This window comes from Mustela erminea, chromosome 1, assembly GCF_009829155.1.
Source record: "Mustela erminea isolate mMusErm1 chromosome 1, mMusErm1.Pri, whole genome shotgun sequence".
Taxonomy (NCBI): domain Eukaryota; kingdom Metazoa; phylum Chordata; class Mammalia; order Carnivora; family Mustelidae; genus Mustela; species Mustela erminea.
This window is the reverse complement of record NC_045614.1, coordinates 40,337,300-40,363,058: the sequence shown is the minus strand read 5'-3', so window position 1 is coordinate 40,363,058 and position 25,759 is coordinate 40,337,300. Positions and strand designations below refer to the sequence as shown.

The 25,759-nt window shown below is 42.5% G+C and overlaps 1 protein-coding gene across 2 annotated transcripts in view; it reads right to left on the bottom strand.

Moving 5' to 3' along the window:
* Positions 1-25,759, bottom strand: part of GXYLT2 (glucoside xylosyltransferase 2) — a 109,966-nt gene that overhangs the window by 58,230 nt on the left and 25,977 nt on the right. For both annotated transcript variants that reach the window (XM_032325079.1, XM_032325072.1), the window contains exons 2-3: positions 9,429-9,621; positions 1,013-1,144 (exon numbers count right to left, since the gene is read on the bottom strand). In XM_032325079.1, coding sequence (XP_032180970.1) covers positions 1,013-1,144; positions 9,429-9,621 — 325 coding nt within the window. The remainder of the gene's footprint in view (positions 1-1,012; positions 1,145-9,428; positions 9,622-25,759) is intronic.

Genomic DNA, 25,759 nt, shown 5'->3' with positions numbered 1-25,759 from the left:
CTCAGTGCCCTTAACACAAAGACCAGACAATCCAACCCCTGCTGACCTCTTCAATCCCACATCACCCTATTTTCTGATTACTCTACCTTTTTTTTATTTTCTTAAGGATGTTCCTTTCCAACTCAGGGCCTTTGAACATATTATTCCATCTGCTTGGTACTCTCTTCTCTCTCATTACTAACTAGGCCCTTATCACTCAGTGATCCCTGCTTCTTCTGAAGGATTCTTCTTGTCAAGGATGTTGGAAGACTGGCACATTCATGCCTCAGCATAAAGGCCATGTCCCCAAAGAACCTTCTATGACCTCTCACTCACCAGCGTGGAACCCCAAATTACATATGCCCACGAGACTTCAACAAGATCATACTTCCAATTACCTATTCAATGCTAGGCTCAAACTCCAAGGGAGCAAGGCTGTGACTGACTTGTTTGCTGCCATATTGGTATCACTAACCCAGGGCCTAGAACCTATTCTAGAACCTAGAATCTATCTTCAGTGATTTTTCTACTTAGGATTTTTTAAAAGGTAACAAAAATGTTTAATTAAAAAATTCAAAACTGAGAGTCTGAACCAGAACTCTGGAGTGTTTTTGAATTATCCCCTAACATGGCTACATCTGTTAATAGTTATTGTTACCAGAGAATAATCATCAAAGCTACCATTTATTGAGGGTCAACTATGTGCCAAACCTCTGGAGGAACATGAGGACTAGTGAAGGTGGGGGGTTTACGGAGGTTCAGACAGCTCATAAAGGTGGAACCAAAGTCACAAAGACCCATAATCCAAGACATGCTTCGGATGCTCTCAGTCCCTCAAATCTTTGGGACAGACAACTTCTTGAACACAAGAATCCCCTATACCAGAACACTAAGAGAATCAAGTGCAGAATCCAAGAGAAACACATTTTCAGCTCTAAGTAAAATGTTTTTAGACACACACCAGTTAATTTCACCATGTTTCCAAGAACAATCCTCTCCCGAGCAGCATCTTAGTAAAAGCTCGTGTTCCTACCGGAAGGAAGAGTCTCTGAGCAGCACAGGGTTTGAATAATTTCTTCCATTCCTGAGGGTTTCCAACTGAAAACGTGATGGGGTAGATTCTGTGCTCAAACTTCTTTGTATACATGTCAGGCCACTGTCGTAACTAAAAAATAAGGAAGACAAGGGGAGGGTGATTAGGCCCCAGAGATATGGAAAACACCTGAAGCTTCTGGATGTTCAAGTGGAAATTATTCAGGCACCTTACAGAGAATGTCTAACTTCACCACCATGATTAATGCTCAATGAATGAAAGACTATGGCTAGAATTAAAAAAAATAACATCCAGAGTTGTCAAGGATGTTGGGAGATTGGCACAAAAACAGCACAAGGGGAGTATAAATTTGAATAAACTTCCAAGAGGGAAATTTGAAATTGGGAACAACCAACCCCAAAAGATAAAGGCACAAGATTTTCAACAAAGTCTCATTTGTAATTAAGAAAAAAATCCTTTGTGAACAAACTAAATGCTCTATAGTTAGGAACTGGGAAAATTAATTATGATGGAACTATACAATAGACTATTGTAATAGTTAAAATAAAGTAGATCTATATGTGCTGACAAGGAAAAATGTTTATTATAAAAAACCTTTTATTATAAAATTTATATGTTTAAATAAATAAGTTTATTAAGAATTTTGTTATAAAATCTGTTATAAAGATGCTTATTAAAAATAAAAAATAAAATGCAAAAAATTGTATATGTTTCTGTCTTAAAGGAAAAATATATGCACATATATTTTATATGGAGAGAAAAATCTTGACAGATAGACACTAAACTAATTTTTGTGGTTTTTTTTTTTTAAGACTTTATTTATTTGAGCACAAGCTCAAGCTTGTGCTTGAGAGAGAGAGAGCACAAGCATGGGGAGCGCAGGCAGAGGGAGGGGGAGAAGCAGACTCCCCTCTGAGCAGGCAGCCCAACGTGGGGCTTGTTCCCAGGACGCCAGGACCATGACCTAAGCCGAAGGCAGACACTTAACCAACTAAGCCATCCAGGCATCCCTGATGCTAAAGTGTTAAAAGGAAGTGGAAGTGGTGGTGGTGGTGTCATTTTCTAAGTTTATATTTCTGTGTTCTTTTAAAATTTTCCAGTGAGTATATTTACTTTGCATATGTTAATATCAATAACAATATTAATTAATGAGTTTTATTTTTTAGAGCAGTTTTATGCTTACAGGAAAACTGAGCAGGAAGTACGGGGTTCCCATCCACCCTCCCCCCACCCCCACAATTTCCCCTATTACCTATGTCTTGCATTAGTGTGGTATGTTTGTTAAAACTGATGAACCAATATCAATATAGTGAGTAAAATCCATAGCTTACCTTAGGTTTTATTCTTGGAGCTGTATATTCTATGGACTTTGACAGATGTATAATGTCAGGTATCTACCATTACAGAGTAGTTTCAGCACCCCAGAAATCTCCTCTGTTCCACTATTCACCCCTTCCTCCTTCCCTCCCACTGAATTCTTACAACCACGAATTATTTTACTGTCTCTTAGTTTGCCCTTTCCAGAATGTCATATAGTGGGAATCAGAGAGTATAAAGCCTGTTCAGATTGGCTTCTTATACAAGCAACATGCACTGAAGTCTCCTCCATGTCTTTTGGTGGATGGGTACCTCATTTATTTTTTATCACTGAATAATATTCCCTTGTATGGATATACAATGGTTTGTTTATACATTTACCCATAGAAGGGTATTGTGGTTGCTTTCAGTTTGGGGTGATTACAAATAAAGCTGCATAAACATTGATGTGTAGTTTTTGTGCGGACAACTTTTCAGCTCCTCTAGGTAAATACCAAAGAGTGAGATACCTGGACTGTATGGCTGGTCTACAGTTAGGTTTTTAAAAATGTGTCAAGCTACTCTCCAAAGTAGCGGTAGCATCTTGCATTCCCACCAGCGATGAGTGAGATTTTTTTCCTGCCACACACCCTCGGCAGCATGTTGTGTTGTCAGTGTTGTGGATTTTAGCCATTCTAATAGGTGTGTAGTGGTATCTCATTGTTTTCCTCTGCAGTTTCCCAATAACGTGTGATGTGGAGTCTCCTTCTGTACACTTATCTGCCATCTGTGTATCTTCTTACGTTTTTGAATTAATGTTTCCCCATGGACACAAAAGTCCTACTTGTAAGAAAAAATTCCCAAAGTCCCCTCACATTTATGGCAAGGTTGTTTATCATGATGTTGTCTGTAACAGAGCAAAGTTAGAAACAACCTAAACAGCAATTTGGTTAATAAGCTCCAAGGAATGTCTACATAACAGAATGTGACATCGTACAGGAAGGGTTTGCTAACCGTTGGTAGGACAAGAACTAAATCCAGCCTGCTATGAAAAAGCACACATGCCAAGAATGATTAGATACTTTTAAATAGCTGAAAAAAGTAAGAACAAGAGTAATATTTTGTGACATTTATAAGTCACATGAGATTTGAATTTCAGTGTCCATACATAAAAGTTTTATTGGAACACTGTCACACCTAATTGTGTACATATTTCTACGGCTGCTTTCACACTCAATGTCAGAATTAGGTAGCTACAAGGCTGTGTAGCCTACAAAGATATTATTTGGTCTTTTACAGAAAAAGCTGGACAACCCCAGTTTTGGAAGAAATTTAGTAATACAAGACTTAGTGATATAAAAGGGAATATAGAAGATGACCTTATTTCTGATATTCATGTGAAAAGAAAAGGAATATAAGTAAATATACCAACATTACTCTCCCTGACCATTAGGATGGTTGATTTTTTAAATTTATAATTTTATGAATTTTTTTGCACTGTACATATATTGCTTATACAGTCACATAAAAATGTTTGAAGAAACATACCATTAATGATGCTTTAAATTTGCAAATTTGAGGGCGCCTGGGTGGCTCAGTGGGTTAGGTTTCTGCCTTTGGCTCAGGTCATGATCTCAGGGTCCTAGGATCGTGTCCTGCATCGGGCTCTCTGCTCAGCAGGAAGCCTGCTTCCCTTCCTCTCTCTCTCTGCCTGCCTCTCTGCCTACTTGTGATCTCTCTCTGTCAAATAAATAAATAAAAATCTTTAAAAAAAATTTTGCAACTTTGAGATGGATATATGAGAGAGAAATCTCAGAAGGAGAAAGAGGAGGAGTGACAAAGTATTTGATAACTAATTTATGAAGGCCCACTGACCGATCAGAACCCACACCAGGCACAAATACTGGCACACCTGCACTGACTCATCAGAACCAACACTGGCTGTACACACTGAGAGCGACTACACTGACCTATCAGAATGGACACCAGGGACAGATACTTAGTCCAAATGTGCCTTGCCACAGCAGCCCAAAATCAGCCCTCGAAGGAGAATGGGAAGGTCCCGGAGGTCTACTGGTTTCCCTGATCTTTGATCTCTCAGAAGGGTTTATCTGCCTTTGCCAATCTGTGTCTTTTCACTGGAATGTTCAGTCCATTTACATTTGTTTCAATGCTCGTGTTTGAATAATATACCAGCGCCAGCCACAAGTTCTCCTTGACACCTCTTCCTATGGCAGAGGACACACACACACACACACACACACACACACACACACACACAGGATGTTGCCATCCCATTGGCCCCACCCATCACCAGAATGGATTGGTGGTCCCCCCCCTTTGGTGTCCCACTTTTTCCTGACAGATGCGCCAAACCTCAAGCACATGTCTGATTCCCGAGCTGCCAGGAGCAGCTAGGAAATCAACCAGCTGGCATTTGCAGCTCCTATATTGAGAGATGACAAAAATAAATGAGACTCCAAAATATTAAGTATCTACATTATACTTGGTAAATAGCTCCAGACATATTGTATTTACACGGCTTAAAAATTAAAAAATTCTCCTTAAAAAGAGTACGATTCACCCACAAAGCAGTTTCCAGAGGAATCATGAGGTCAGCTGGCACTTTGTTTTGTTTTTACAAAACAAAGATACGTGTCCTTGAGCTTCATAGGAAGCTGTCAAAAGAAACTGGATATTCCCACAATGCCTCAGGGTTGGAAGTAATACCCTTGTGAAGGGTGGCAGACCCTGTCTCTCCATACCAGCACCTCCTGTGACTACACAAAAACCAACTGGTCCTGCCCTACTATTTTCAAGCTAACAAGGTACAGGAGATGTTCCAAAGAATCTCTGTGGAATGAAAGAATAAACAGACCATGTGATTCAGCCTCACAAGTATGCTCTGCAGTAACAGAGCAAGGATCATTTTGTCCTTCCATACTGATGAAACAACCAAGACTAAGGAAAGTTCTGTGACTTCCATAAGAGACAAGGTTTTATATCTGAACTTTTTATCTATAATCCCTGCATGGGAAGGGACGAGGCCAGATGCCCTGCCTGTCTTTTAACACCCTGTTACAATTTCCTTTGTTGGTTGAGCTCCACTGATCTAACAAAGACCTGAGGAAAGGAGCCATCACAGGGATAAAGTCACCAGAGCGATTCAAATGATTTTTCAAATTCAATGATTCTCCCATACAATTTAGTTCCCAATTTATAATGTGCCAATTACCATGGCTTATAGCAAATTACCCCCAAACTTAGCAGTATAAAACGACCATCTATTAAGCTCACAGATGCCATGGATCAGGAATTCGGACAAGGCACAGAAGGCGGCGGGGTGGGGGGCGGCTTACACTGCTGCATGATGTCTGGGCCTCGGCTAGAAGCTTCGAAGCCTAAAGGCTGGAATCATCTGAATGCCAGTCCATTCACATGTCTGCTAATTGAGGCCAGCTAGGGGCTAGGGACCTCAGGTCTTCTCTGAGTGGGTCTCTCCATACGATCTCTCCAAATGGGCTAGTGTGGGCTCACTCACCACATCCCGGCCAGGTTCCTGGGGCAGGCATTCCATGAAAGCAGGTAGAAGCTATGTTCTTTCCATTCTCTAGCCTCAAATGTCACGTGAACAGTCTATGTAGCATACTCTATTTTATATATACATACAGATGATGTATATAGAGGCATATGTATTGGCTATTACCTTTTAACAAATTATCCCCAAAACGTAGTGGCTTGAAACCACAGAAATGTAGTCTTTCATGTACTTTCTTAGGGTCAAAAATCTGTAAGCTGGGTTGCTCTGGCTCAGTGGCTTTCATGAGGGTGTTGTCCAACTACTGGCTGGGGTCACAGTCCTCTGAAGGCTGGGCGGGGTGGGAGGTTCTGTCTCCAAGCTAACTTCCATGAGTGTCACAAGAAGCCCTGATTCCTTACCAAGAAGGCCTCTCCAAGGGGTGCTCTGACATGAAAGTGGCTTATCCCACAGCAGGTGATCCAGGAGAGAAAGTGAGTGCAGGCAAGATAGCAATCGTGGTGCCCTTTTAAAGTTAATCACAGAACTGACATAGCATTGCGTTTTCCCCATGCTGCTGGTCACACAGGCCAACCCTTGAGACAGTGAAGGAGGGAAGCATGCCAGCGTGTGAATAACAGAAGGTGGGGCCACTGAGAGCTTCTTTGGAAAATACATTCTGCCTCATACACATAGTTACACACACACCTCTTCCTTCCCCTCACCTTCTTTAAGTTCAGATCTGTTTTGTTCGGCTCCATCCTCCTGTCCCAGCCTCTAGCACCCAGTGGGTACTCAATTAATTTTATTAGATGGTTATTGGGCAACACATTGCTAAGGTTCGTCCACAGCTGGTTTCCTCCCTTCCTGCACACTGAGCACTTCTCAGCCTCTTGCCATTGGGTGAGCCTTGTGACTGCTTCCGGGCAGTTCAATGCGAATGGAAAAGACTCGTGTCACTGTCAAGCTGAGGGAGTGAAATGCACAGTCGTGAGCCACTTGTCTCTCTCTTTCCTGCATGGCATCCCAAGAACTTCAGAAGCCAAGTGTTCCAGCAGGTGCAACTCAAAGCATGAACAGTCTTGGGGCACATGGCTGGCATAGCTGAGAAGGCATGCCACTCTTGACTTCAGGGTTGTGAGATCAAACCCCATGCTGGGTGTAGAGATTACCAAAAACACTTAAAAAAAAAAAACTTAAAAAAAAAAAAGCATGACGGGACGCCTGGGTGGCTCAGTTGGTTGGACGACTGCCTTCGGCTCAGGTCATGATCCCGGAGTCCCGGGATCGAGTCCCGCATCAGGCTCCCAGCTCCATGGGGAGTCTGCTTCGCTCTCTGACCTTCTCCTTGCTCATGCTCTCTCTCACTGTCTCTCTCTCAAATAAATAAATAAAATCTTTAAAAAAAAAAAAAAAGCATGAATAATTTTTGTCATTTTCAGTCCCAGATCTAAGAGCTTGTGTGAGACAAGCAGCAGGCACGTGGGAAAGGTCTGAGGTTTTCGGGAGGTGTTAAGGTAGCCTGACCTAGCATATCCTGATTCCAGATACCTTAGCTCTTCTATCAGTGTTGCTCGCTTCAAGTTACAGCAGGGAAGCCGAAGCTCTGAAAGGCCACAAGGCTTGCCTGAGATCCAGCAGCAAGCATATAGGGGAGCTGAGTTTCTCAGATGAGTCTTCTATCTGCTAGCTGCAGAGGTAGAATGGCACACTGGTTAAGCAGGTGGAGGTCTGACGCTGTGACCTTGAGCTGACACCTGATGAACAAATCACTAAAACTCTGCAAAAGAGGGACATGATTGCTACCTTCCGGGGAGAGTGAAGGAGGGGTAAATTATAAATCAGAAGCCCTTGATAAATGGTAATTATCACTGCCATCTCCTTTCAACCACAGCTGCAGAGAAGCAAACCATGTGTGTGCCAACCTCTTCCCTTTCCTTTGACTCAGATCTTTTTTCAAGGCATTTTCCAATCGATTTCAAAGCTTTGAGACTATTTGGCTTCGCCTGGTGAAGATGTCAAGGGGACAGTTTTCTTCAGAAAATGCAGCCCATTCTCTAGCTTTCTGTTAGTAGCCTTTCTCTGCCCAACAGGCTTCTTTTGGCCTTTCTCATTAGTGTAGCTAGCCTGGGGACAGGAGGGGGCCCTGCTGACACAAGTCAGTGGATATGAAACGAACCACGTCTCACTCTGCCAGCACTCAGGCCTTACCACAAGGGCAAACATCCAAGACAAAGCAAAGTTTGGTTTACAAACTCAAAGCTCAAAACTCTGCAAACTCCCCAGTCCCGAGACTGGGGAGAAGAGGTATTTCCAAAGCTCTCCTCGGGAACTGGTAAAAAAAAAAAAAAAAAAAATCGGTCCTTGTTCCTCAGTAGAGGAATAGTCAACTGAACAGGCATCCAACCCATAATAAAATATTATACAGTCACCAGAAAAAATGAGGTGAGGACATCTGAGACCTGACCTGGAACAATCCTGACAATACGGTTTTAAGGTAGGAAAACCAAGTTTAGGTGGACACATAGAGAACAAGCTTGATTTTATAAAAGAAATACAGGGGCACCTGGGTGGCTCAGCTAGTTAAGTGTCTGCCTTCAGCTCGGGTCATGATCCTGGGGTCCTGGGATCAAGCCCCACATAGGGCTCCCTACTCAGGAGGGGGCCTGCTTCTCCCTCTTCCTCTGCTCCTCCCCGCTGCGCATGCATGCTCTCTCTCTTTCTCTGTCTCAAATAAATTTTTAAAATCTTTTAAAAAAATAAAAGAAATACAGGGGCGCCCGGGTGGCTCAGTCAGTTAAGCCGCTGCCTTCGGCTCAGGTCATGATCCCAGTGTCCTGGGATCGAGTCCCGCATCGGGCTCTCTGCTCAGCCAGAAGCCTGCTTCTTCCCCCCCCACCGTCTCTCTGCCTTCCTCTCTGCCTACTTGTAATCTCTGTGTCTGTCAAATAAATAAATAAAATCTTTATAAATAAATAAATAAATAAATAAAAGAAATACATTTTAGTCTGGGCATATATACCTGTGTGTTATACAGGTATATGTTTATACAAACAAATACACATTTACACACATATACATGCATCCATACAGATAATTACACACACAAACACACATCTGCAAATAAAAAAATATGGAAGAATAACTCAAAATAGCTAACTCAGATAGTTTCTTGTGTGGGACAAGGACACCTACCTTTTAATGTATAGCATATGTATCATTTGAATTTATTTTAATGAACGTTTATTACTTGTCATTCAAAAAACCTATATAAAGGGGATTTGTAGATGGCTACCTGTCCCCTACATGAGAGCCATGTTAATTACACCAGAGGGCTCAAGCCCTGGGTCAAGTGCTTTGAGTGCGTCATCTCATAGAACCCTTACAATATCTCTGCAAGGTAGGCGTAAGTATCCCTAAAGGATCCATGAGAACAGTAAGGCTCAGAGTCGAGTGTATGGCCACACAGCGGAGTACAACTCGAAGGTCAGTGAATCCCATTAGCGAAGGGGGATATGCATTTCCCACAATGCAGTCTGTCTGCACTCAGTAACCACGGCACTGCTATTTCCACAAATTTACCTGCTTATCAAACTCGGGCTTCAGAGAGTCTTCCGTGAAGATGTGAAACTGGATCTTCCTGTGGCTAAAGAGTACAGCGGATTTGAGCATGACCAGGGTCTCCTCCAGACGATTGCCACAGGCCACCACAGCCAAGTGGATCCAGAGTTCCGGAGGCAGCACAGCCTGAAAACTCCTGAGTTCTCCAGGCCTCCTAGGAAGAAGCAAAACAGTTAAAGCTATTAATAAACTCATAAAATTAAAAACAAAACAAAACAAAACACCCAGCTAGTGAATAGTTGGAACATTTCAAAACATGAACAGGCACAATCTGTTATATTTTATAAAGTGATAAGCATTTTGACAATTCTTCCTGCTTGGAGAAAAATACCATTTATTCCCATATTTATCCTGGCAATAGCAGGATGAGTCACTGTTTGGATGGCCATAGGTGTCTGAGACTTTTTCTGCCCCACTCAGCTGTCGAGTGCCTGCTGGCTGCCGAATGGCCCGTGTTTGGAAATAGTATTGCTAAACTTCCAACAGCTGACAAAGGGGCTGTGCTGCTCACGCTCACTTGGGCCACGCAAATTAGATTTGAATGCAACATGAACAAGACGAGGGTGGGTTGTGGCTTTCCCATGTGAAACGAGCAACATGATATTCCCATCATCTGGATGGTTTTAGGTTGCGGTGGAATGCATGACCACTGCACCAAAGGAAAATCATGCGAGTCTGGGAGGTGAGCAGAGAAAATAACATGTGTGCCTCCGTCATATCTTGGGAGAGTCTCGAGAAACAGGTGTTAATCCTAACTGTCTCACTCAAAATTGCTGAGGTGGTAGGTTAGAAATTCGGCTTCCAGTATGTAAGTCGTGTTAATGAGAAACAGGCAGGAGAGGAGGCAGGTTAAGCTGAAAATGACCAAGGTATCAAATACTGAGTCAACAGCTGAGAGGGGATTGGGTCCAAGAGTCCAGAATCATCATCCAGCTATTTCCTCATAATAAAAGATTTGTTCCAGACAAGGAGACGCAGCCAAGCCTCAAACACACCACTGAGAGACATTTGCAGGCAAGTTGGAAGGAGTTGGCCTGGAAAAGGTGCCCTGAGACGAATGAAACTAATTTACTTGCACAAAAGACTTGGAGGCCAGGGAAACTTGGACATGGAATGTTACCTTCCTTCCAAAACCTTCCAGTCCAATCAGTGCACTGCTCCATTATCCGCTGCTCTGTTGAATAATGGCAGTCTTGCTCCAGAGTGCTTTCACCAGGAGGTAGGTGAGGAGGTGGGTGGAGCACGTCGGACAGCTTTCCGATTTGATCACTTCAGAGCACACTTAGTGGAAGCTCGGCTAAGCTTAGACACCGAGAGGTATGTGGATTCCGCTGATTTCACAGATCACAGAATAACACTGAGAGGTGTCCTAAGTATCTCCTGAAGTTGTCCGACTCTCTCCATCCCCCTGCTGCTACACAATGAGGCCACCAGCTTCTCTCGCCTCAACCACTGTGATGGCTCCCTAGATGGGCCACCTGCCTCCAGTCTTATTCTTTAACTCTCACCCTCTGATTTCTTCTTATTGGCACCAGAGTGATGTTCTTCATTTTTTCTTTTAATTTTTTATTTTTTAAATTAACATATAATGTATTATTAGCCCCAGGGGTACAGGTCTGTGAATCGCCAGGTCTACACCCTTCACAGCACTCACCATAGCACATACCCTCCCCAACGTCCATAACCCCACAAGCCTCTCCCTACCCCTCTCCCCCCAGAAACCCTCAGTTTGTTTTGTGAGATTAAGAGTCTTTTATGGTTTGTCTCCCTCCCAATCCCATCTTGTTTCATTTATTCTTTTCCTACCCCCCAAATCCCCCCATGTAACTTCTCGACTTCCTCATATCAGGGAGATCATATGAAAATTGTCTTTCTCTGATTGGCTTATTTCGCTAAGCATAATACCATCTCGTTCCATCCACGTCATCACAAATGGCAAGATTTCATTTCTTTTGATGGCTGCATAGTATTCCATTGTGTATATGTGTGTGTGTGTGTGTGTGTGTGTATAAATATATATATACCACATCTTCTTTATCCATTCATTGGTTAATGGACATCTAGGTTCTTTCCATAGTTTGGCTATTGTAGACATTGCTGCTATAAACATTTGGGTGCACATGCCCCTTTGGATCACCTCATTTGTATCTTTAGGGTAAATACCCAGTAGTGTAATTTCTGGGTCATAGGGTAGCTCTATTTTCAACTTTTTGAGGAACCTCCATGCTGTTTTCCAGAGTGGTTGCACCAGCTTGCATTCCCACCAACAGTATAGGAGGGTTCCCCTTTCTCTGCATCCTCGCCAGCATCTGTCAGAGTGATGTTCTTCTAAAATGCAAATCAGAATGTGTTATTCTTTTGATTAAAATAAATGTAAGGGCTCCTAGATGTCCTTGAGATTGAGTCCAAACTGATGATCATGGCTCCTATATACATCTCTTGCATCTGCCTCCAGCACCCCCAGCTTCGGGGGGACAGCCATTCATAACCATAGTCGTATCACACATACTCATCCTCTCCATCCATCTTAGTTTCTGGTTAGCAGACTGGTGGGTTGTCTCCAGGTATTGGCACACGCATTCTGTCTGTCTCTCCCTCTCTTTCTCAGAAATGCTCTCCTCTGCTCTCTTTTTCCTGCTAACTTCAGACCATGTATTAATCAACAAATCTATACTGAGGATTATGTGCCAGGTACTGTTCTAGTTACCCGAGGACAGCAGTGAAGGAAACAGAACAAGATGCCTGACCTTGCAGAAATTATATTCTAAGGGTGGCAGGGGAAAGACAAAGAAGGGAGTAGCAGTAACTAAGTAACTTACATAGAAATGTATCCAGCAATAAGGGCTATGAAGGAAATATACCCTTGAGCAGAGAGGGATGTGGCAGTGGCTGACAGAGTGGTAGATATTTTTATACGGTGCAGAGTTGGGAAAGTCCTCACGGAGATGGAGAAATCCGAATGACAACTTGAAGGAGGTGAGGAAGTGAGTCATAAGCATTTCTGCGGGAGGAGCATTCCAGGCAAAGGAGACAGTCAGAGCAAAGGTACTAAATCAGGATCACGCCTGGTAAATTCAGGGACCCCTGCTGAACGAACTCAGATGTCTTCTCTTCCTCAGCTCTGTGGGTGAGTTTTCAGACCCACTATGAAAGCCAGCTCCCAATTAACTTATGTAAAATGATGGGAAGGATGTGTCACAGATAATGCTAAAAATCACAGTCAATTTTTAAAAAGGGCAAAAATCTGGCCAAAACATGCTACAAAAGAGATTTCATGCAAACTTGTTTGCTTAAAATTATGCTCAATATTTAGGAACACTGGTGTCATCCAAAGGTACTCAAACAATCTACTCAATAGCACAGCTGTCTTAAATAGGAACCACTGTCCCATTGCAAATAACTTGGCCCCGTTTAGCTTTACCTATTGGGCTTCTACATGAACAAAAAACTTTAACCTTAGCAATCAGGAAAATACTAATTTTATTTATTTATTAATAAGATTTATTTATTTATTTATTTGAGAGAGAGAGAATGAGAACACGAGAGTGGGGAGAGTCAGAGGGAGAAGCAGACTCCGCATTGAGCAGGGAGCCTGAGGAAGGACTTGATCCTGGGACTCCAGGATCATGACCTGAGCTGAAAGCAGTCGCTTAACCAACTGAGCCACCCAGGCATAATACTAATTTTAAACAGGGAGCCTGATGCAGGGATCGATCGCAGGGCCCTGGAATCATGATCATGACCAGAGGTGAAGGCAGATGCTTAGCCGACTGAGCCACCCAGATGCCCCATAGAATGATACCATTTAGATGAACCTTAAAAACAAGCAAAATAGCACTGTATGTTGTTCATAGACTCATGTAGTAAAAATAAACATACAGGAGGATGATAAAAATCAAATACAGGATAATGGTTATTTCTGGGATTTAAATTTTTATTTCTTAAGATGAGTGCCAGGTACACAGAAATTCTTTATGTTGTTATCTGTATTTTTTGTATGCCCAAACTATTTGAATTACTTTTCTTTCCTTTTAAGATTTTTTAAAAAAATTTATTTATTTGATAGAGAGAGAGAAAGTACAAGCAGAGGTACAGCAGACAGAGGGAGAGGGAGAAGCAGGCTTCCCGCTGAGCAAGAAGCCTGACACAGGACTCGATCCCAGGACCCTGGGATCATGACCTGAGCTGAAGGCAGACGTTTAACTGATGGAGGTACCCAAGTGCCCCAACAACACCCTTTTAAAAAAGATTTTATACAAGACAGAGAGTGTGTTGTGTGCACATGTGTGCATTAGCAAGCAAGGAGAGGGGCAGAGGGGGAGGGAGGGAGAGAGAGACTCTCAAGTAAACTCTATGCTGAGCAGAGCTGATGAGGGACTCAATCTCATGACCCTGAGATCATGACTTGAGCCAAAACCAAGAGTCAGACACTGAACTGGCTGAGCCACTCAGGCTCCCCCAAAACTTTTTTTTTAATTAAAAAAAGCTTGCATTCCTCTGCAGCCTAACAAGCTACTTGTCTGCAGGCTTCCGTGATTTGGGACTGCACAGTACAAAAAGCAGGGGCTGGGGACTGCAGTCTTTCTTGGTGTCTGGTGACAGGTATTAAAAAAGAAAAATAAAGGCCTCTCCTGATGGCAGTTCAAGTATCAGTGGTTAGGATTTAATGAGACCTTTGCTGCTCCCCCTCTGTTACCTCTCACATTACATTCAAAACCTCAGGCTTTAGGCAGTAAGCATTTATGTTGTGATCACAATGAATAATCACGTTTAAGGGCACTGAAATGGTGTGCCTATCACCCAGCACTGCTCAAATGTCACTTGAGAACCTTCGAAGATCAAGGGAAGTCCAGTCTATGAAACTAAAACTCCTTAACCCCTTGAATTACAGAGTTTGGGCAGGGAATGGGCAGTAGGGAATTGTAGCATCGTTCAGACTGATGGTTAACTATATTCTTATTTATACTTTATAAGAGGGGACTGGGGCGGACACCTGCTGTCCAGAATTTTGAGAAGCTTCCAGGTAAGGCTGGAACTGATGGTAACCATCTTGGTCACCACACTGGTAGAGCCTGAATGGGAGTCAACACAGGAGAAAGCAGAGCTGAAAGGTGGCGGGTCACATCTTTGCTGGCCCTACCTGCATCCAGGTGCACGTGACCATAACTAAGGATGTTGTTGTTGTTGTTGTTTTTTAAGAGAGAAAGAGAGCGAGCACAAGTAGGAGGGGGCCAGAGGGAGATGGAGAAAGAAAATCTTAAGCAGCATGGAGCTTGAGCTCACAACCCTGAGATCATGACCTGTGCCGAGATCAAGAGTTGGACACTTAAGTGAATGAGCCACCCAGGCGCCCCAGACAGCTCAGCTTTTAAGCCAGTGCATTTCCTTTCGCTGAAGCTACATGGAAACAAACGTACAGCTTAGCAATCAAAAGAGTCCTAATGTAGGGCTTAAAAATATTACCAATCACCTTTGCCTTGCTCTGCCTAATATTCTCACCTTGAGTCAGCCTTTGAAATGCTCACTGAATCCCTTTCTTCCCTGTTGCTCGCTGCGAGGGCCCTGAGCCCCAGTCCCATCACTCTTGCAGTTTTGTGCTAGAAGAAACGCCAGATACCATCTAGTGCGGGGGATCCCCTACCCAGCTCACACAGCCTAGTCATTGGAGGTGCTTGTTAACATGCAAGTCTCCACGCCACAAGAGATTCTGAATCAGAGGGTCTTGGGGAGGTCCTGGAGCTTGCTTATTAGTTCTTGGCTACAGCCAAGAACTAATGATCTGAGCTGACCCCTCATCTCTCCTTTCTCTCCCAAACTCTTCCCCCACACCCTCAGGAAAACCCAGTCCATGTTCAGCCTTCTCTCAGGGTATTCTCTTCACGTCTTGCCGTCATGAAAACATGGCAGCCTTGTGAGGATGCTGCCTCCCCAGCAGACCCCCATGTGGAGGCTGCTCTTCCTCCCCACCCCCGGGAGTCTTGGGGCAGGAGCTGGGCTGGTGTTGGTGTCCTCCTTGTTCTTCCTGCACACTTAGACGTGGGACGTGTCTTCACAGTGACATCTGTGGATGAAAACTGTCTGTCTTCTGTCTTTGTTGGTGTTATCTCTCAGCTTCCTGGCAGTGCTCTTAACTCAACGAACAGCTCAGCTCCTCACTCACAGAATTCCTCCCAGCATTCTCCAGGACTTCAACCACTGTTTAGAAGACGCTCCCTGACCCTTAAGTTTAGGGATTTCTGCACCCACCACCTTTCCTTCTTTCTACCTGAGACACCCAGTGCTGTGCTCACATCCTGGATTTTTTCTGTGTCCTCTGCCTGGAATATCCTTCCCTTTGCATAGATACCTCCTTCTCTTTTAAATAGCAAAATGAGCTTCCTTGACCACCTCATCAAAGGAGCACCCTCCCTTTTATTGTCATGGTCTTTGCTTACTTCCTTCCAAAAACTTACCTCAGCTGGTGTTTATAAATTCTTTCAATGTAATTTATATCAAGGACACATTATATACCATCAATCTAAGGCAATGTAAATAAGCAAAATCTCTATCTTTAGAACAAGATCAGAATAAAATACACAATGTAAGTTTCCAATTAAAAAAATTAAACATGGGTGTCTGGGGGCCTCAGTTATTTGTGTCTGACTTGATTTTGGCTCAGGTCATAATCTCATGGTCATGAGACTGAGCCCTGTCTTGGGCTCCAAGCTGGGCATGGAGCCTGCTTGAGATTCTCTTTCTCTCTCTCTCTCTCTAGCCCCTGCATGCACACGTGTGCTCTCTCTCCCTCTCAAAACAAATACGTATATATAACATATATATTGAAATATATATATATTGGTAAGTGGAAAAAAGTTGTGTCCTCTAAAACTTTCTTTGCATGTTATGTCCTGGTCTAAATTCCACTGAATACTTATTTTTATAGCTGTACTAACAGTGTACCTACAACTTTATATTTCACATTTTTCATCTGATTCTTTTATTTTTCTTGTTACTTCTTAAGTCTTCATAACTGTATCATTGTAACTGGCTATCAACTAGTCCATCCAATAAAAACAGCAGAGCTTATTAGCATTGCCCTTTTGTTGGTTGTTTCCAACTAACTATTCTGTCATATTAAAAAAAAAAAAAAAGGTCTGGCACTAAATATTGTGAGCCAACAGAATTTTTTTCCCTTCTTTTCATTATGGCCTTCAACTACATTCCCAGAAATGACATTACTGGGTGAAATAGCTATTATCCTACCAAAAATATAGTAACCTTGACAGTTTCTCAAATTTACCCAAGAGTTGTTAGAAAACACATACTGTGAGAAAAAATAAAACCCAAAAAACAACAAATATGACCCCTGCCACCTCCGAGTTACTTGCATGACATAACCATGAAGCTGATTGCTGGAACACGATGAGATGGGCTTGCATACAGCATCTGTGCCTCCCAAATTCTGCGTTTTCCAAAGGGCGATGTCTCAGCTGCAATTATCATTAAGACACCGCATCAAATCACTTTGAGCCTCTGAGTGAGAAAGCCATTCCATTTCCAGTTTTTTTTCAATAATGTCAGTAAGAAAGTCTTGGTTTGGCGTTAACATGTTTCAAATACCTTTCTAATGTTACCTAATCTTCCCTTTCAACCAAAAAGACAGCAGATCTCAGATATAGAACCTTCAACAGCCAAGTCAGAAATGACCAACACTTTCATTTTCTTAGTGTCTTATTCAGTAATTACCTTCTATTTATGTTGCCACTGAGAATTTGTGTTGTGATAGAAAGTTTCCCTTAAAATAAATATACTTAGAATGTGGAGAAATTAGAACCCTCACCTATTGCTGGTGGGGTGGCAAAATGGTGCAGCCACTCTGGAAAACAGTTCCAAAAATCTGGTTAAACTCAGAACTACGATATGACCTGGCAATTCCGCTCCTACATATCTGCCCAAGAGAAATGAAAAATATGTCCGCACATAAACTTACACACAAACACTCAGAGCAGAATTATTCAAATAGCCAGACTCCAACCCAAATGTCCCCCACCTGGTGAATAGATAAATAAAAGGTGACATACTCATAAAACGAAAAATCACCTGGCCATTAAAGGAAAGGAGTGCTGATGTATGTCACAACCTGTATGAACCTTAAACAGTGAACTGTGAACCTTGTGAAAATATAGAAGACCACCTATTTCTGATTCCATATATAGGAAGAATCCAGTTCTGACTGCATATATAGGAAGAATCCAGGGGCAAATGTGGAGTGACAGCTTGATGGGCACAGGGTTTCTTCCTTTCTGGTGGTAAAAACATTCTGAAATTTGGTGTGGTAATGGTTGTCCAACTTGGTGAATAAACTAAAAACCACTGTATTGTACACCTTGAAAGGGTGTTTGGATTATATTGCAACCAAGCTATGATTAAATAAGTAAATGCGCATATGTTTAACCAAGACTTTTTTTAACATTTCAAGACACTGGTAGTATGGCCATATCATAAGAATGATGGCTCTGATGTGCCATTGACTGCCCTTTGGAAAATGTATGTCTCATTCGTCCCTGCTCAAGCCCCTCCCTGTGCAAATACAAGATGAGATTCAGAGGAGGCTCACAGAGGGAAGCAGCTCTCCCAACTCTGTCCGAGATGAGGCGTCTCCTTAATCGCTTAAAAGTCTCAAGAGTGCGACTTAATTAAACTTCAATTTCTGGAGTGTATAAATAATGAAATACGGCACTTATGTGTAGTGCTATTTACTCTGTAGCCTATTACTGCAAAACACACTGAATTATTAAAGTGAGTAATTGGTTCTCCTCAGACCCTCTTTCCAGCCGTCTCCTGCTACCTCTTACTAGGGCTTCTCCTTAACTGACAAGCTGAATTAATGCAGGTAAACCTGATGCTGGGATACAGGCAGGCCGTGGAGGCTGAAGAGAAAACCCTAGTTTTTTAAAATAGAGTCTAAAACAGTGTTGTTGGTAACTCATTTTCATAGGGAAGGAAACATAAATGGGGGGGGGGTGGTAGAAGATGAATTCTGAGAAATCAAATACTCTCATCCGGGGGAAGAAGAGATTCCCTCCTGCGTGGAATCCTACCAGATGAAACCATAGCTACTGGAACGTGCCGAAGGCCAGCAGATGAGGCCAGGGTGGCGGTTTAGAAATGGAAACACCTTGCTTCAGCCTCTAGAAGGCGAGTCTGGTAATGGGTAATTAGATCCACGCTACGGGCTGGCAGCAAGGGGTGCTAAAAACTTCCCTGTGAACCACAGGTCTGGGAACACATTCGTCCCCTGAAAAAAAGTTTCCCTGCAGGAGCTGGGAGTAGAGCCTTCGCTTTAGAAACCCAGACATGACGCTCAGGACTGTGCTAACAGTTAAATCACTTTTAATGACCCATGGTTTGGAGTTAAATCAAGTACCATTAATCTTCCAAGATAGGCCGAGAAGCTGACGTTTGCCTTAAAGCCATGGTATTATATGAATGGTGTCAACACAGTGCCAAAATCTGCTGGGGGAGGGCAGTGCATAACACAATTATATGATAAGTGCATTCAATTATTAATAGCATATTTTTAGTTTGGATCATGATATTTAAAACATGGCTGTGTTCCTAAACAAAGTCTGGGTCTAATACGTAGTAGGTGTTCCAAGCCTGAAGCTGTCAATCTTGTCTATGGGTCTATCTGTATGTGTGTCTGCTTTAAGACATTATTGGACATATACACCTGCTTTATGATTAGTAAATGGCAATGCATGGACTTAAACTCAGGGAGCTGGACTTAAGGGCCCGTGTTTTTAATCCTATTTGGGGCCACACACAAGTGATTCAGAAAAGGAGTCTGCTCTGGGTAGATAAACCTTTTATCTGTACTCAGGGCTCGCAGCTCAGTGATTGGAGCCTGGATGGGATTTTACCCCACCCCCTTCCCTAGGCATGAATCTCAGTGTGTACCTTTACCAACTGCACCTTCATAATCCATGCATTCACCAGCTGACATCATGCACAAGTATATTGATCTATACTCCTCTCCCTCTAACTCTGTGATGCTGCCTGGACTAATTCTCTTTTCATGTGTTCCCCTCATGATTGTTCCTGACACACAGGAGATTCTATTTCTCCATCTCCCTCTTCTTCTCAAATTAAGATGTTACTGAGATTGTAAAATATGAACCAGCAGTGTTAGTTTGAAATAAACGGCTGGTGACATATGAGGGAAAAGAATGAGGATTACATATTCTGAAAATGGACACTTCTAGCTCACTGCCCAAAAATGAGCATGAAAGACCAACTGAAGGGGAGGAAAAATGGTCTCTCCAACTAATTTCCATCCTCCAAGGCCTCAGGCAATCAGAGATTTTTAATTTTTATGATAATTTATATACTTTAACTTAAAATTATACAGGTAATGCATATATTCCTCATAGAAAAAAATTTAAAATACAGACAAGTCAAAGGCAAGTACCATAATTCCAATTCCATAACCACTGTTAACATTGTGGTATAATGGTATAATCTTCCAGAGTCACACTCAATATATGTGGATGTATTTCTATAAATATATAAATATATAAAAGCTTTTTTAAAGGGGTAATATTCATATCCTATTTTTCCCTTATAAATATGAAAAATTTCTCACATAAAAAAGAGATTTAATCAAAGGATCTTCTTCAAAGGGATTCTAGAAAGCAATCAAATATTTCACTTCGAGAAATATTTCACAAATCACTTCGAGATTTGTTCCCCAATACAGTGTGGTGGTAAGTGATTTGGCTCTCGAAGCACATGGCCCAGGCTTCAAATTCTAGGTCTGCCTCTTACCTGTCCCATCTTGGGCAAATGCTTTAACCACTTCTGATCCTCAATTTCCCCATCTGTAAAATGCGTGTACTGATTACATTTGCTTTTGGTTTTGGTGTTTCTTACCAGCATTTCCAAGAGTTTCTGGTAAGAACACCTCAATTCTCTTTTGGGGAAACCATTCCTGTTCTGTTGTCAGTCCATGAGGTTTGGAAGGGCTGAATCATCCTCTCCCCACACGTGGCCATCAGCGATCGGATACAGATACGGATGTGATCCATGTCAGGTCAACAGAGGTAGCCCTGGCACTCTTGCTGGATGAAGTTTTTCACTTAGCAGTGACTGAAGGAGGAGAAGACAAGCCCAGACCTGTTGGACTCTCAGGGGGAGAACACCCACGCAAGGGTGTGGCTCACACAGAAGGCAGCAGAAATGGAAGGCAGAGGCACGACAGCTAGAAATCTGGGAAACACCTGTGATGGCATACTTATCTCTTTTGCAATTTCTAGTTTTATGAGCCAGTAAATCACCTCTTATGACTAAGTGGTGTAAGGTGATGAGCTAAGACTCTATCTCTTGCAATTGAAAGTGTTCTGACCTATCCAATAATAGTACCTGCCTCTGTTGTTAGGGAAGAAGCGAGATAATATGCGGAAATACTTCATACAGTATTGTGGCTTAACTTCTTTTAAAGGATTTTATTTATTTATATTTTTTGAGAAAGAGAACAAGTTGGTGGGAGGGGGGGCAGAGGGAGAAGGAGAAACAGATTCTCCCACTGAGCAGGGAGCCTGACACTGGGCTAGATCCCAGGACTCTGGGATCATGACCTGAGCTGAGGGCAGACACTTAACCAACTGAGCCACCCAGATGCCCCATATCACGGCACATTTTAAATCATCATTAAATATCAGTTGATACCACCTCCATTATTATTAAATACTAACTTGAAATATACAAGAAGCCTTCATTTTTCTCTAAAAATTTAATTCCATGACAAAAACAGGCAGGCAGAGCGGCAAAAAGCATGGTACTTTAGGTATCAGTGTTCTCCCTTGTTGCAAACTAGATTTGAAGTTTTAGTACACTTTTTAAACTAAAAGTTTCTTCTAAATGCCAATTGCCAATGTGTTTCCAACTTCTCTTGTGTTTCTTTTAAAATGGAGTTTCTAGCAATGCATTCTCCCCAAGGGTAAAATCTGATACCTGAACATCAAAGCTTGTTACTTTAAGGCTGGTGGTCAGACAACTGAGGTCCTTGTAATTCTAACAAAACTGGGAGGAGGAAAACGAAGGGCATCTTTAAGCCCAACCACAGATGCAGAGCCCTGAATAGCAGTGTCTGTGGACAAAATTCTGCATTTGGGTTCCCTGAGAACACTTCCTATTCCCGTGAACCCTTCGCCCACTCTCTATTTTCCAGAGCTGGGAAACCATAGCTCTCTGCCCTCCAGTAGACATCAGAGCTCGAGAGAGTCACAGCTCCAGGCTTGACACTCTCCAGAACCATAGTCCAAGTCCCCGAGAGGCAGTCAACACGGTCCTCCCTCAGCTACTCACTTAGCTTATACTGAGGATCAGAAGACTGGGTCTGGTGTATTATTTATCATATATGGAAACTGAGTTTTGATTTCCTCAAGTCATAATCCAAGAAAAGCCTGCCCTAATCTGCATCTGAGCCCCAGCTCACGTTTGCTGAGTTTCTGGCACGCTTCCATGCTAGCATCTTACCTGTTATTTCATTGTATCATTGAGCTTAAGAGAAAGCCATGATTTGCTGAGGAGGACTGATTCAGCTCATTAGCTGGGTCTAGTTACGATCAGTTCCTAACTAATAAACAACAGTGGACAAGATCAGAGTACTCAGAACGGTGAATCATTTGTTGAGTGACCCCCATGAGGTATCCCTGTGCTAGATGCTTTATGTACATTATTACTATCTTATCCCCTCGGACCTCAGTTTCCTCCCCCATGAAAAGGGGTCACATTTTGGATTATGTGTTCTCCACTAACCCTTACATAAAGCTTGGATTCTAATTGTACAAATGATGAATTTCTCCTAGACTATTTCAGTTCATCATGTTGCTAAAAGACGTTGAGGGGAGGGATCATGGCAAACATCACAACATTACCTTCATATATACCAAAGTCACTCCCTGCTGGCCCAAATCACAGAGGCCCAATAAAAGCATCAAGTCAAGAGAGTCCTCCTTCCAGGGGCAATTTTCAGAATTTTAGAATCTGAAGTAAATCAAGTGCTGGGGAAGATTTGGAAAAGGACACAAAATGAATTCCATCTTCCACAAAAGTCTCTTCTTTTCTTTTCATTCTTTTCTTTTTTTTTTTTTTTTAAGACTTTAAATGGTGGGGTGCCTGGGTGGCTCAGTGGGTTAAAGCCTCTGCCTTCAGCTCAGGTCATGATCTCAGGGTCCTGGGATTGAGCCCCACATCGGGCTCCCTGCTCAGCGGGGAGCCTGCTTCCTCCTCTCTCTCTCTGCCTGCCTCTCTGCCTGCTTGTGATCTCTGTCTGTCAAATAAATAATAAATAAAATCTTAAAAAAAAAAAAGAATAAGAAATCCCTTTAAAAAAAAGACTTTAAATAGTGATTTTATACACACACACACACACACGCACGCACACATACACATACATATATCTCATACAATTGTTTTTAAAGATTTTTTTATTTATTTACTTGACACAGAGAGAGAGAGAGAGAGATCACAAATAGGCAGAAAGAGAGGGGAAAGCAGGCTATCTCATACAATTTTATCTTTTATTTTCTCACAGTGAGATAACAAGAAGAGAAGTATTTCCAAGGAAAACAAATCTGTTTTCAAAGAATCTCACCTGTGAGTTGGTCAGGGGATTTGTGTCAATATGGCTACTATTTACTGAACTTAGTGACAATGTTAAAAGCAGGTACCACATACCCAAATCAGTCAGAACTCCTTGGTGGTAAGTGAAAGAAACTCAGTTCATGGATTCTAGGAGAGGGAGGAAGCAGCACAGCCAGTAAAGGGCAGACACTGGCCTTGGGAACAACATCAGGACTTGCCTCCCTCACCTCACCCCCCATCCTTCCCACCCCTGTCAGTTGCTTTGTGTTGCTTCTCACTTGGATTCATATACTCTCAATGCAAACCAGCTTCCTCCATATGCGGGAAACATGGCAGTCAATCCTGAATTTCATACCTGAATCTTAGCCACTTTGCCCTTAAACTGTTTCTGATCCAATTTTTAAATCCCTAATAAAGGGTCTAATTTGGCCCCAAAACTTATCTTGAATCATCTGGCACCTGGGACAAGGTTAAGGGTACATAAAGGCTATTCCAGGGTGTGGTGGATGCGTCTTTCCTAAGGGTCCTCCCTCCCATGATCTTTCCCCTTTCTCTCCATTCACACCAGTGAGATTCTGATTTAAAGAACTATCTGGTTTGGGTAAGATGATTTTGGAGAAAAATATCAGACATCCCAACTCCGATTCATGTGACTGGAGAGCCCAAGACAGGGCAGGCATCAGGATGTTCTGATTCTTGGGTTCAGTAACCAAGGATCCAAATTCTCCTACTTTCTCTATTCTACTGCTCAGAGTGATGGCTTCATCTTAAAACTGGTCCTCTAAGAATCCCGGTAGTAACTGGGACTTTTATTTCCTTGTTCGTATCTAGCATATGGAGTCTTTTGCCCCAAAATAAAAAAAATATGTCCTTCCCTTCTGGTTGGTTCAGCAATGTGGGTCAGGTAACACCTGTGGACCAATTACTGTTGCCAGACAGATGAGTGTATTGAATGTTTTAGTCCTGCATGCACTCAGCTGACACCATGAAAGGGGTGGGATGACCATGCCTGGCTTACACCATCTTCTGGAAGTTCGGTCCACCCACAAACTGCAGCGGGGTGGGAGGAATAGAGGTTAGGAGTCAATCACAACATCTACCACATCACCTTCCCCCAGGTGGCGTGAGCAGTCATGGTCTCATCTCTAACTAGGGCTTGGGCCTTGCTTGGTTTGAGTCAATTAGCCAATCTTATCCTACCGCTCCACTCCTTCCCAATTCCTCCCCCATACTACAGGCATTTAAACCAATGAAAGCCAAAGAATGGGAGAAAACTGGGGTTTGGGAAGACAAAAACATTCTCTCTCCCAAGTAAGGGAAGGAATCTAGAATAGTCCATATAGTAATGCTTAGCTTAACATAGATAAACACGGTTACATACGGAAATATTATATATATAAACATGTAAGTTAATATAAACACATATGTATTTTGTTCTGCCAGCTGTGAGTGTCTAAAAGAAATGATATCCCAGTAGCAAAAAGCACATCTCATACCCAAATCTTGGTTTCTAATACCATTCTCCAGTGAGAGGAATCAGGGCTCTTTAAAGAAATGGCTGACTCAAAAAATGAATCAGAAAATATACAAGGTGAGCCTGGAGCATCCTGTAAGGCAAGAAGGTAAGGAAGTGCTTGAAAATCTAGAAATGAAAACAAAAAAAACAAAAACACATTGATCGGAGCACGTCAAAAATAAAAGCCAACTCTAAGAGCTCCTCATGGCCAATAAAGAAACAATTCCAGCAACATGATAGTTGTATAGGATTATAACTCAAAGTATAAAATAAATATCTCTCTGTAGGTCCATAGTGATATAATGACTGAATACATTAATAAATAGAGGAGAAGAATCAAATTGTCCCATGCAGGACAATCAATTTTGAATAATTTGTATAGATACTCCACCGCAAAGAAGGGAGAGCATCACTGCTCACTCCTCAGGTGTGGGCTGGGCAGTGACTTCCTTCTAAAGTTTATAGTATGGAGGCACCTGGGTGGCACAGTTGGTTATGCGACTAACTTTTAGGTTTCCACTCAGGGGTGATTTCAGGGTTGTGAGACCGAGCCCTGCGTCAGGTTCTGCTCTCAGTCAGGGAGAGAGAGAGAGAGAGTCTCCTTGACACTCTCTCTCTTTCTCCACCCTGCCCCCGGCTCGCTCCTCTCCAAAATAAGTAAATAAACCTTTAAAAAAATAACAAGGTATATAGCATGGAAGGGGGGGGGGAGGGGAGAGCAGTTGCCAGTTAAAAAAAACCCGAATAAACATTACCTCTTCCAGGTGACCAAAGCAGTCATGTCAGTAGCATATAGATTCCATATGATTTGATGAAAATGGCACTTCACCTCACTGGCTTTCCTCCCAATAACTCATAACTCAGTACTATCATGAATGAAGCATGAGACACATTCCAGGTGTAGGGCATCCTATAAAATATCTGAGCAGTGCTCTTCAAAACTCCCAAGATCATCAGAAACAAGGAAAGTTTGAGAAACTGCCACAGCCAAGAAGAGACTAAGGAAATGTGCATTTAAATATCACATGCGGGGCGCCTGGGTGGCTCAGTCAGTTAAGCATCTGCCTTTGTCTCAGGTCATGATCACAGGGTCCCGGAATGAAGCCGTGTGTTCGGCTCCCTGCTCAGCGGAAAGCCTGCTTCTCCCTCT